Source organism: Entelurus aequoreus, linkage group LG23 (genome assembly GCF_033978785.1).
Source record: "Entelurus aequoreus isolate RoL-2023_Sb linkage group LG23, RoL_Eaeq_v1.1, whole genome shotgun sequence".
In the NCBI taxonomy this organism is placed as follows: Eukaryota; Metazoa; Chordata; class Actinopteri; order Syngnathiformes; family Syngnathidae; genus Entelurus; species Entelurus aequoreus.
Genome location: NC_084753.1, coordinates 8,053,153 through 8,065,515, shown reverse-complemented (window position 1 = coordinate 8,065,515; position 12,363 = coordinate 8,053,153). Strand labels below are relative to the sequence as shown.

Here is a 12,363-nt window from a genome sequence, read left to right as displayed (position 1 = left end):
CGAGCCCACTGCAGACACATGCAGAAATCAACAAGGAATCGAAAAGTATTAAATCTGTGACAAAAATAATATCCGCTCTGTCTAAACGATACCGTTTGATCAGCTGCTCGTCATCAAAAAAAAAAAACATTGTTCCGTTCCCTGAACGTTCGCGCACGTCTCCTTCGCCTCAGTGCCACCCCCTGCTGGCAACTCCTAACCACTTAAGACACCTCTGAAGGTCTCTTAAATATCGTGGAGAGTAGGAGTGATTCTTAGACTTAAGAACGTTGATAAAAAGCTTTTATTCTTAAGTTTGAGAGTAGGACTACATTTCGCAAATTCTCAGGACTTAAGTGAAAAATGGCACTCTAAGAAGCTTGATAAGTACGGCCCCTGAAGTTGATCTCGAGATTATTGTGTTGAAAGTAAACAGTAAAAAAAACACTTTAATGAGTGGGACCCTTTTGGATCCCCTACAATTGTAGTGTGATTAGTTTTTAAGTGTCATTGCTCAAAAAATAATAATGAATTAAAATCAATGGTGTTATGAGTTATTGACCTTTTTAAGGCTCCAATTATTATATAATCTCAAATATCCCACTTAAAAATTGTATTGGGTGAAAATATTGCATATTTTGTGTTTTTTTCATTAAAAAAAAGGGTTTTCTTTGACAAAAAGAGCATACCATTTAAATCTTTAAAACATGTTATATTGACAGATAGACCTAATGTTGATCTAGAGATTGAAAAACTTGAATAATAACACAAATAATAATACTGAATAATGACACATTTTTTATATTTTTTGGACCAAAACCCTTTGGGGGTCCCGGGATCAAGCCTGAGTGGAGGCCTAAATGTATATTTTTTATACATATATTGTATTGGTTTTTAAAATAAAAAATATCAAATTAATTGCTTTGATTTTTCAATGTGCGGCCCTCAGTGGAAAAAGTTTGGACACCCCTGCTGTAGAGATTTACTGTAAGCGTTAAATAAATTTAAAAAATAATAATTTAACTTTTTTTTAACAAATTTTAACATTTTAATAATTGAGACCCTTTATGGTTCCCGGGAGCCCTAAAGGTAAAAAAAATTAATTTAAAAAAATCCATATATTTTGTTATGGTTTTCTAAATGAAAAATATCAAATTGGCCCCCGCATGCTTTAATTTTCCCGTGTGTGGCCCTCAGTGGAAAAAGTTTGGACACCCCTGCTGTAGAGATTTACTGTAAGCGTTAAATAAATTTAAAAAATAATAATTTAACTTTTTTTTAACAAATTTTAACATTTTAATAATTGAGACCCTTTATGGTTCCCGGGAGCCCTAAAGGTAAAAAAAATTAATTTAAAAAAATCCATATATTTTGTTATGGTTTTGAAAATGAAAAATATCAAATTGGCCCCCGCATGCTTTAATTTTCCCGTGTGTGGCCCTCAGTGGAAAAAGTTTGGACACCCCTGTTGTAGACAATGCTACATATCTACAAAATAAACCACATGTTAGTACGTCAGTCGAGGAAAATGATCAAGCTACATAAATAACATCCTGTAATTTGATTTTGATAAAAGTTTTTTATCTTTTTAAATTGAAAATTACATTATCACATAATTTATTCAGAAAATATAAACAAGGACAAATAAAGATAGAATACTATTAACCGCAACAGGTAACTGTAAAAAAAACAACAACAACATTATGATTTGTACCAGGGGCGTCAAACTCATTTTAGATGGAGAAAAATCTACTCCCGAGTGGGCCGGACTGCTAAAATCACGGCAGGATAACTTCAAAATAAAGACAACTTCAGATTGTTTTGTTTAAAAATAGAACAAGCACATTCTGACAATGTACAAATCAGAATGTTGGATTTTTTTTTTTTACAATTACTTGTTGCGGTTACCGTATTTCCTTGAATAGCCGCAGGGGCGCTACTTAATTTAAAACCTCCTGTCACTCCGGCGTTTACCGGAAGCCTGCGGGATGGCTGTGCATGCGCTAATTATTTTAAAACCTCTTCTCACTCCGCCGTTTACCAAAAGGAATGCGGTAAATTTAGGCGTGCGCTTTGAGTGTGATGTAAGCATACCATCATGAAAAGCACATTTAATTAAAAAAAAACGTTATTATGGTCTTACCTGTACTTATAAATGGAGTCCATTTGCAGCTCCTTCTGACCAAAAGCATGGATAACTTGTTTATAGAAGTCTGCCTTATTTTCTTTCTTCCGTTTTAAAAGTCTCTCTGTCTCGATGGAGATATTCTTTAATTATTACCTCCTGCTTCCATTGAAAGTCCAGTTTAGAAAACTCTTTTATTTGAGATAGCGGTATGTAATCCTCCTTGTTAAAAGTTCAGGCGAGAGGAAAAAAAAGACGATCTGTTGCTGCGTGTTGTCACTTCTTCTGCAGTACCGGAAGTCGCAAGAAGGATCAGTAGCGCCCTCTACCACCAGGAGGCGGGAGTCATTTAATGACTTATACAGTATTTGACACACGCAGCTACGGTATATTAATAAAACATAGCTGCTTACTGTTCTTTTTAGCATACCGTACCGGTATTTAATAGCTTGGACCTTAAATCCTAGTGAATAACTTTATCTTTTTTCCTTTGTGCGATTGCAAACTACTGAAAGCAGCTTCCTCCATTTTGAAAATGAGGACAGGTAAAGCGTCACTCGTGACGTAACGGCGGAAGTTCTAGACATATGCTAAATATTTTGCGAAACGAGTTTGACCCGGCGAAAATTATAGACATACGATAATAAAATTAATATTTTGCGAAACGAATTTGATCCGGCGTTAATAATGAACCGGTGATAAGGCCAAGCATGCGTTAATTATTTTGAGGAACCAGTTTGACCCGGCAGTAATTCTAGACGTGCCAATACTATATTCCCTGCGCCAATTCAAGGAAATACGGTAATATTATATATACTTTATTTGTCCTTATTTATATTTTCTGAATACATTATGTGATCATGTTAATTGTCAATCTATCACAATAAAAAAATGGTATCAAAATGAAATTACAGGATGTTAATTATGTAGTTTGATCATTTCCCTGGACTGATTGTGACATCTAGTGGACACATTTAAAACAGCTGTTTCATTCAAAAATTGAATTTTTTAAATGAGCAAACGTACCGGATAAAACCTGTCCGTGGGCCTGACCTGGCCCTTGGGCCGTACTTTTGACACCCCTGACTTGTACAATTTCAGAATGTGCTTGTTCTATTTTTAAACAAAGAAAACAATCTGAAGTTGTCTTTATTTTTGAGTTATCGGGCCGTGATGTTACCAGTCCGGCCCACTTGGGAGTAGATTTGTCTCCATCTAGAATGACTTTGACACCTCTGTGCTACACTGAGGAGAGCATTTGGCAAACGCCATTTGTTCCTACTCATTTCAGCGGACAATGAACTCACCGTAGTTTGTTTACATGTACAACTTTCTCCGACGCTGCCACAGAAAGACGTGTTTTATGCCACTCCTTCTTTGTCTCATTTTGTCCACCAAATGTTTTATGCTGTGCGTGAACTATGTTGATGTTATTGACTTGTTGGAGTGCTAATCAGGCATATTTGGTCACTGCATGACTGCAAGCTAATCGATGCTAACATGCTATTTAGGCTAGCTGTATGTACATATTGCATCATTATGCCTCGTTTGTAGCTATATTTGAGCTCATTTAATTTATTTGACTTATGTCCTCTCTGTATATCATTTATATTTGCATGTCTCATGACACATTGTCTGGATGTAATATTGGCTGCATTTCTCATACTTGTTTGTGTGCCATGTTGTTCCAGACCACAGCAAATGTTACCCAGCTTGCAAAGATTGTAATAAATCTATTAGAAGAAGACAGCCTGACGTTTCCTTTAACTTGGACACACACATCTATACCTTTAACTTGGACACACACATCTACACCTTTAACTTGGACACACACATCTACACCTTTAACTTGGACACACACATCTACACCTTTAACTTGGACACACACATCTACACCTTTAACTTGGACACACACATCTACACCTTTAACTTGGACACACACATCTACACCTTTAACTTGGACACACACATCTACACCTTTAACTTGGACACACACATCTACACCTTTAACTTGGACACACACATCTACACCTTTAACTTGGACACACACATCTACACCTTTAACTTGGACACACACATCTACACCTTTAACTTGGACACACACATCTACACCTTTAACTTGGACACACACATCTACACCTTTAACTTGGACACACACATCTACACCTTTAACTTGGACACACACATCTACACCTTTAACTTGGACACACACATCTACACCTTTAACTTGGACACACACATCTACACCTTTAACTTGGACACACACATCTACACCTTTAACTTGGACACACACATCTATACCTTTAACTTGGACACACACATCTATACCTTTAACTTGGACACACACATCTACACCTTTAACTTGGACACACACATCTACACCTTTAACTTGGACACACACATCTACACCTTTAACTTGGACACACACATCTACACCTTTAACTTGGACACACACATCTATACCTTTTAACTTGGACACACACATCTACACCTTTAACTTGGACACACACATCTACACCTTTAACTTCTACACACACATCTATACCTTTAACTTGGACACACACATCTACACCTTTAACTTGGACACACACACATTTATACCTTTAACTTGGACACACACATCTACACCTTTAACTTGGACACACACATCTACACCTTTAACTTGGACACACACATCTACAACTTTAACTTGGACACACACATTTATACCTTTAACTTGGACACACACATTTATACCTTTAACTTGGACACACACATCTATACCTTTAACTTGGACACACACATCTACACCTTTAACTTGGACACACACATCTACACCTTTAACTTGGACACACACATCTACACCTTTAACTTGGACACACACATCTACACCTTTGGCCATTCTGAGACAGTCATTACCAGGAGTTATCTCATCCTGTGAGAAGTTTACTAATGTGTTCCCATGTTGTAAAAAATGTGTAGAATAAATATTACATTTCAACATTTCTGTTAACGTCAGGTAACTTGCGACACGTAGTCATTTTGATAGTAGGCTAATATAGACACTTACATCATGTGTATGCCTTCATTATAACACTTATATAAGACTTTTATGTTAGATCCACTATGGACTGGACTCTCACACTATTATGTTAGATCCACTATGGACTGGACTCTCTCACTATTATGTTAGATCCACTACGGACTGGACTCTCACACTATTATGTTAGATCCACTATGGACTGGACTCTCACACTATTATGTTAGATCCACTATGGACTGGACTCTCTCACTATTATGTTAGATCCACTACGGACTGGACTCTCACACTATTATGTTAGATCCACTATGGACTGGACTCTCACAATATTATGTTAGATCCACTATGGACTGGACTCTCACTATTATGTTAGATCCACTATGGACTGGACTCTCTCACTATTATGTTAGATCCACTACGGACTGGACTCTCACACTATTATGTTAGATCCACTATGGACTGGACTCTCACACTATTATGTTAGATCCACTATGGACTGGACTCTCACTATTATGTTAGATCCACTATGGACTGGACTCTCACACTATTATGTTAGATCCACTATGGACTGGACTCTCACACTATTATGTTAGATCCACTATGGACTGGACTCTCACACTATTATGTTAGATCCACTATGGACTGGACTCTCTCACTATTATGTTAGATCCACTATGGACTGGACTCTCACACTATTATGTTAGATCCACTATGGACTGGACTCTCACTATTATGTTAGATCCACTATGGACTGGACTCTCACTATTATGTTAGATCCACTATGGACTGGACTCTCACACTATTATGTTAGATCCACTATGGACTGGACTCTCACACTATTATGTTAGATCCACTATGGACTGGACTCTCACTATTATGTTAGATCCACTATGGACTGGACTCTCACTATTATGTTAGATCCACTATGGACTGGACTCTCACACTATTATGTTAGATCCACTATGGACTGGACTCTCACACTATTATGTTAGATCCACTATGGACTGGACTCTCACTATTATGTTAGATCCACTATGGACTGGACTCTCACTATTATGTTAGATCCACTATGGACTGGACTCTCACTATTATGTTAGATCCTCTATGGACTGGACTCTCACACTATTATGTTAGATCCACTATGGACTGGACTCTCACTATTATGTTAGATCCACTATGGACTGGACACTCACACTATTATGTTAGATCCACTATGGACTGGACTCTCACACTATTATGTTAGATCCACTATGGACTGGACTCTCACACTATTATGTTAGATCCACTATGGACTGGACTCTCACAATATTATGTTAGATCCACTATGGACTGGACTCTCACACTATTATGTTAGATCTACTATGGACTGGACTCTCACACTATTACGTTAGATCCACTATGGACTGGACTCTCACACTATTATGTTAGATCCACTATGGACTGGACTCTTACACTATTATGTTAGATCCACTATGGACTGAACTCTCACTATTATGCTAGATCCACTATGGACTGGACTCTCACACTATTATGTTAGATCCACTATGGACTGGACTCAGACTATTATGTTAGATCCACTATGGACTGGACTCTCACACTATTATGTTAGATCCACTATGGACTGGACTCTCACACTATTATGTCAGATCCACTATGGACTGGACTCTCACTATTATGTTAGATCCACTATGGACTGGACTCTCACACTATTATGTTAGATCCACTATGGACTGGACTCTCACACTATTATGTTAGATCCACTATGGACTGGACTCTCACACTATTATGTTAGATCCACTATGGACTGGACTCTCACTATTATGTTAGATCCACTATGGACTGGACTCTCACACTATTATGTTAGATCCACTATGGACTGGACTCTCACACTATTATGTTAGATCCACTATGGACTGGACTCTCACACTATTATGTTAGATCCACTATGGACTGGACTCTCACACTATTATGTTAGATCTACTATGGACTGGACTCTCACACTATTATGTTAGATCCACTATGGACTGGACTCTCACAGTATTATGTTAGATCCACTATGGACTGGACTCTCACTATTATGTTAGATCCACTATGGACTGGACTCTCACACTATTATGTTAGATCCACTATGGACTGGACTCTCACACTATTATGTTAGATCCACTATGGACTGGACTCTCACACTATTATGCCACTCGACGTCCATTGCACCGGTCGCCCAGGGGAGAGTCCTCACATATGCGGTCCTCTCCAAGGTTTCTCTTAGTCATTCATATTGACATCCCACTGGGTTGTGAGTTTTTCCCTGCCCTGATGTGGGCTCTGAACCGAGGATGTCGTTGTGGCTTGTGCAGCCCTTTGAGACACTCGTGATTCAGGGCTATATAAATAAACATTGATGTTGTTTACAAGTGTTTGTACACTTTTGATGGGGACTACATGTCTCTTGTCGCAGTCACACACTTTCACGTCTATCTTCAAACAATGGCTGTTTCCAGTTATGTTGACAACCGATTATGTCAGTGTGATTCAGCCACGTTCCATTGTAGGATTGAGATGGAGCAGCTGATATGAGACTAGAAATGTTGTAAGGATGTCTAGAGTTGGACTAAAAACAGCCGGGAGGTGAAGAGTGCTTTGATTTGGGGATAGTGTTGCATTTGTTTATGAACACAACTGAACATCCATTTCCTATGAACAAAGTCATAAGTACATCCGCATGGATCTGTATCTGCTCTTACTGGCCAACTTTTCTGTACATTCAATGATGTTTTGTGTAAATATAAGTCATGTATTCTATTTGAAGTGCCGTGGTCTCTGGGCCTCACACTGGAAAAACACAGCAGTTAAGTTTTTATCTCATTTCCTTCCCGCCTTGAACGTTCCTTCCGCAGTATCCTGCCGGACTCTGAGTCGGCCACCAACAAGCCAACATTTGAAAGATGAACTAGAGCGCAGCAACATGGCCTGCTTGCGTATCCAAACGCTCATGGCGTTGCCTCTGATGTGCCTCTGTTGGGAAACGAGCGCCACTTGCAGACCTTTCTGCATCGGGGGCGACTGCTTGGTCGTCAGCCGAGACCGGGTGGATTTCACAACAGCCGAGCGGAGATGCCGAGCCGGGAAAGGAGAGCTAATGGCGTTTCAATCAGCGGGGGATGAGAGATTACTCCATGTTGTGAGGCGGGAACTGGGCGGAAGCTTCTGGATTGGACTGTACTTACCGACCGAGGCCTGCAGCAGCCTCTCCGCTCCCATGAGAGGCTACGAGTGGACCTCTGGTGGCCGACTCAGCCACTTCCTCCCATCTGTCATCACCTGGAAAGACGCGGTCAGGGTCTGTTCGCCACGCTGCGTGTCGCTTTCCGACGACCAGAAGTTGACGGAAAGGCCGTGCTCGGAGAGAATCGACGGCTTCCTGTGCAGAAGCCACCACAGAGACGCATGCCAGGCGCGAGAATTGTCCCATGGGGATTTCTTCCGGAGCTCCAAGGGCTGCTCGGACGGCCCGTGTGAGCAAAACTGCACCGACGTCAACGGCGGCTTCAAATGCTCCTGCTTCGGAGGGTTTGCGCCCGACCGCACGGACCCCAGGAGGTGTAAGATCCACTGCGCCCGGGAGAGATGCCCCGCCTTCTGCGAGAGAAACTCCAACGATGCTTGCTTCTGCCCCGACGGCTTCATCTTAAACGGCAAAATCTGCGAGGACATCGACGAATGTAAGATGGGCGAATGTGAACAAGGGTGTAAAAACACATTTGGAGGTTTTTACTGCTCCTGTAAAGACGGCTACGTGCTCAAAGACCAGGTGAACTGCGTCGAAGTAACGGAGAGGCGTTTTGTCCTCACCACTCCGTCCGTCAAAGGCTACGCTAAACCCGACAACCACACCAATGGTTCCTCCGCGTCCACAGGCACTTTTATCTGGCTGTGGATCTTTGCGGCTTTGTGCGTGGTGGTGTTTGTATGTGTGGTGAGGCTTTGTGTTATCAAGCACCACAAGCGCAGAGAGCAAACTTCCAACCAAATGTCAGGTATGGCAGTGGGAAGTTCTTAGTGTTGAAAATACCAACACCGCTTCCAGCTTGTGCCTTGCCTCACTCAATGGTTGGATTTGATGTTATTATTAACAAGCAATCCAGCATTATATGCATTTCTAGTGGACGGAAGTTTTCACCGTAACTCAATTAAATACCAGGATTGTAACCTTTGGAAACTTCCAGTAATTGCACCCGAGCTAGCTGCTACAAGGTAACTACATACAAGTCAACATTCATGCCGGCTTAGCTTATTAGCCAGAGGAAATCGAAATAATCAAACATCTGTAGATGACTAGTTGATATTTTTTTAAGATGTGTAGCGAAGCCAAAGTGAGGTCGCACTGTGAAGTTCCACTCCGGTCCTGTAGGGGGCGACAGTGCACTTGAACTGCCAAACAAGCTTTGTTCTTCTCCAACAGTATTAGAGATAAAATGGACATATTTAGTAAGTTATATCCTGAATATAATTGTTGATAAAGATGACAGTATATAAATAACATGGAGGTCAATATTGCATATGTGTATGTATGTATGTATGTACACTACCGTTCAAAAGTTTGGGGTCACATGTAAATGTCCTTATTTTTGAAGGAAAAGCACTGTACTTTTCAATGAAGATAACTTTAAACTAGTCTTAACTTGAAAGAAATACACACTATACATTGCTAATGTGGTAAATGACTATTCTAGCTGCAAATGTCTGCTTTTTGGTGCAATATCTACATAGGTGTATAGAGGTCCATTTCCAGCAACTATCACTCCAGTGTTCTAATGGTACAATGTGTTTGCTCATTGGCACAGAAGGCTAATTGATGATTAGAAAACCCTTGTGCAATCATGTTCACACATCTGAAAACACTTTAGCTCGTTACAGAAGCTACAAAACTGACCTTCCTTTGAGCAGATTGAGTTTCTGGAGCATCACATTTGTGGGCTCAATTCAACGCTCAAAATGGCCAGAAAAAGAGAACTTTCATCTGAAACTCGACAGTCTATTCTTGTTCTTAGAAATGAAGGCTATTCCACTAAATTGTTTGGGTGACCCCAAAATTTTGAACGGTAGTGTGTATATATATACAATCGTGGTCAAAAGAACATCATGTCATGGCTGTCTTGACTTTACAATCATTTCTACAACTCTTATTTTTTTTTGTGATGTAGTGATTGGAGCACATACTTGTTGCTCACAACAAAACATTCATGAAGTTTGCTTCTTTTATGAATTTATTATGTGTCTACTGAAAATGTGAGGGTCAAAAGTATACATACAGCAATGTTAATATTTGCTTACATGTCCCTTGGCAAGTTGACCTGCAATAAGGCACTTTTGGTAGCCATCCACAAGCTTCTGCTTGACCACTAAATTGGTGCAGTTCAGCTAAATGTGTTGCTTTTCGGACATGGACTTGTTTCTTCAGCATTGTCCACACGTTTAAGTCAGGACTTCGGGAAGGCCATTCTAAAACCTTCATTCTAGCCTGATACCTTTGCCACTTTTGAGGTGTGTTTGGGGTCATTGTGCTGTTGGAACACCCAACAAGACCCAACCTCCGGGCTGATGATTTTAGCTTGTCCTGAACAATTTGGAGTTAATCCTCCTTTTTCATTGTCCCATTTAAAGCAGCAGTTCCATTGGCAGCAAAACAGGCCCAGAGCATAATACTACCACCACCATGCTTGACGGTAGGAATGGTGTTCCTGGGATTAAAGGCCTCATCTTTTCTCCTCCAAACATATTGCTGGGTATTGTGGCCAAACAGCTCACTTTTTGTGTCATCTGACCACAGAACTTTCCTCCAGAAGGTCTTATCTTTGTCCATGTGATGTCACATGGAACAAAAATGGAGCTGTTTGGCCACAATACCCAGCAATATGTTTGGAGGAGAAAAGGTGAGGCCTTTAATCCCAGGAATACCATGCCTACCGTCTAGGATTAGCTCCAAATTGTTCAGGACAAGCAAAAATCATCAGCCCGGACGTTGGGTCTTGGGCGCAGTTGGGTGTTCCAACAGGACAATGACCCCAAACACACCTCAAAAGTGGCAAAGGAATGGCTAAATCAATTACACGTGTACGTACACTTTTGACCACCACTCTATGAATGTGTACATGTTCGGGCTGTGAATCTGTGGGCACCACACCACTCCATTCAATTTTTAGGGGTAACGATTCTATCAGAATGGAGTCTCGATTCAAAAATCAATCCTTTTTTTTAGTAACATTGAGTGCCAGTTCTATGATGAACTACATTCCTCCATAAAATAGATAAACAGCTCTGATTAATTTCTATATTAATTAAAAGAAAACTTTTTTTTTTTTTTTTAATACAATTGTATCCAAACATTTAATAAAGTGGCTGGACAGGAGATATTTAAAAACATTTAAAAACAATTTAAAAAAAAGATTTAAAATTGATTAAGAATTGCTACAAATAACAATCACGAGTAATTCGAAAATAGTTTTTTTTTTTGGACAGCCCTATGGTAAATAACACTCCAGTATCTTGATTTTTTTACAGCACTGATAATATCAGTCCAATATCAGCAAAATAAGTATAACTATGTATAAATACATCCATAAAATAGATAACAGCTCTGATAAATGTATATATTACTTCAAATACACTTGGTTTTGTTGAATAAAATTGTACATCAACAATATGATGAGCCTGGATGGCTGGACAGGACGGATTAACATTAATACTTATTTTTAAATCTATTTTTGATACATTTTTTTTAATCGATTAAGAATCGTTACAAGTAAGAATCCCGATTAATTCGAAAGTCGTATAATAAAAATAGACAAGCACACCATAAATATTGAATTTCAGAATATCAGTGCATAAGAATATAGAGGTGTTTTTTATACTTCCATCCATTTTCTACCACTTGTCCCTTTTGGGGTCTCAGGGGGGAGGTGCTATTTTAAAAACACTTATTTTTTTATGTGTGACATTCAGTGTAATTATTATTTCTCTATAATAAAAAAAACAATGTTAAATGACATGAAATTGTAGCATTTTGTGTGACTTGTTGAAAAATGGAACCTTTAAAGTCAGCAGAGGATTCCGCCATGCTTGGAGTCGATCATGCTGATATCGGATATGAGCTTCTATTGGATATCTTTGGCTGCTACACGCCACTTGTATCCATGTACACATTTTCACAAGTAACTCGAAGAATGTCAGTTAAGAAGCTTGG

General features: G+C 39.5%; 1 protein-coding gene across 1 annotated transcript; it reads left to right on the top strand.

Annotated features, from left to right (window-relative positions):
- Positions 1-8,068: 8,068 nt before the first annotated feature.
- On the top strand, positions 8,069-9,793 carry LOC133640532 (thrombomodulin). The gene has a single exon (XM_062033997.1). It carries the CDS (start codon positions 8,086-8,088, stop codon positions 9,178-9,180), a length of 1,095 nt encoding a protein of 364 aa, XP_061889981.1. The 5' UTR covers positions 8,069-8,085; the 3' UTR covers positions 9,181-9,793.
- Positions 9,794-12,363: the final 2,570 nt, after the last annotated feature.

Bases quoted from the DNA above. Each gene is read 5' to 3' on its own strand.
- LOC133640532 (XM_062033997.1), top strand. From the start codon at position 8,086: ATGGCCTGCTTGCGTATCCAAACGCTCATGGCGTTGCCTCTGATGTGC.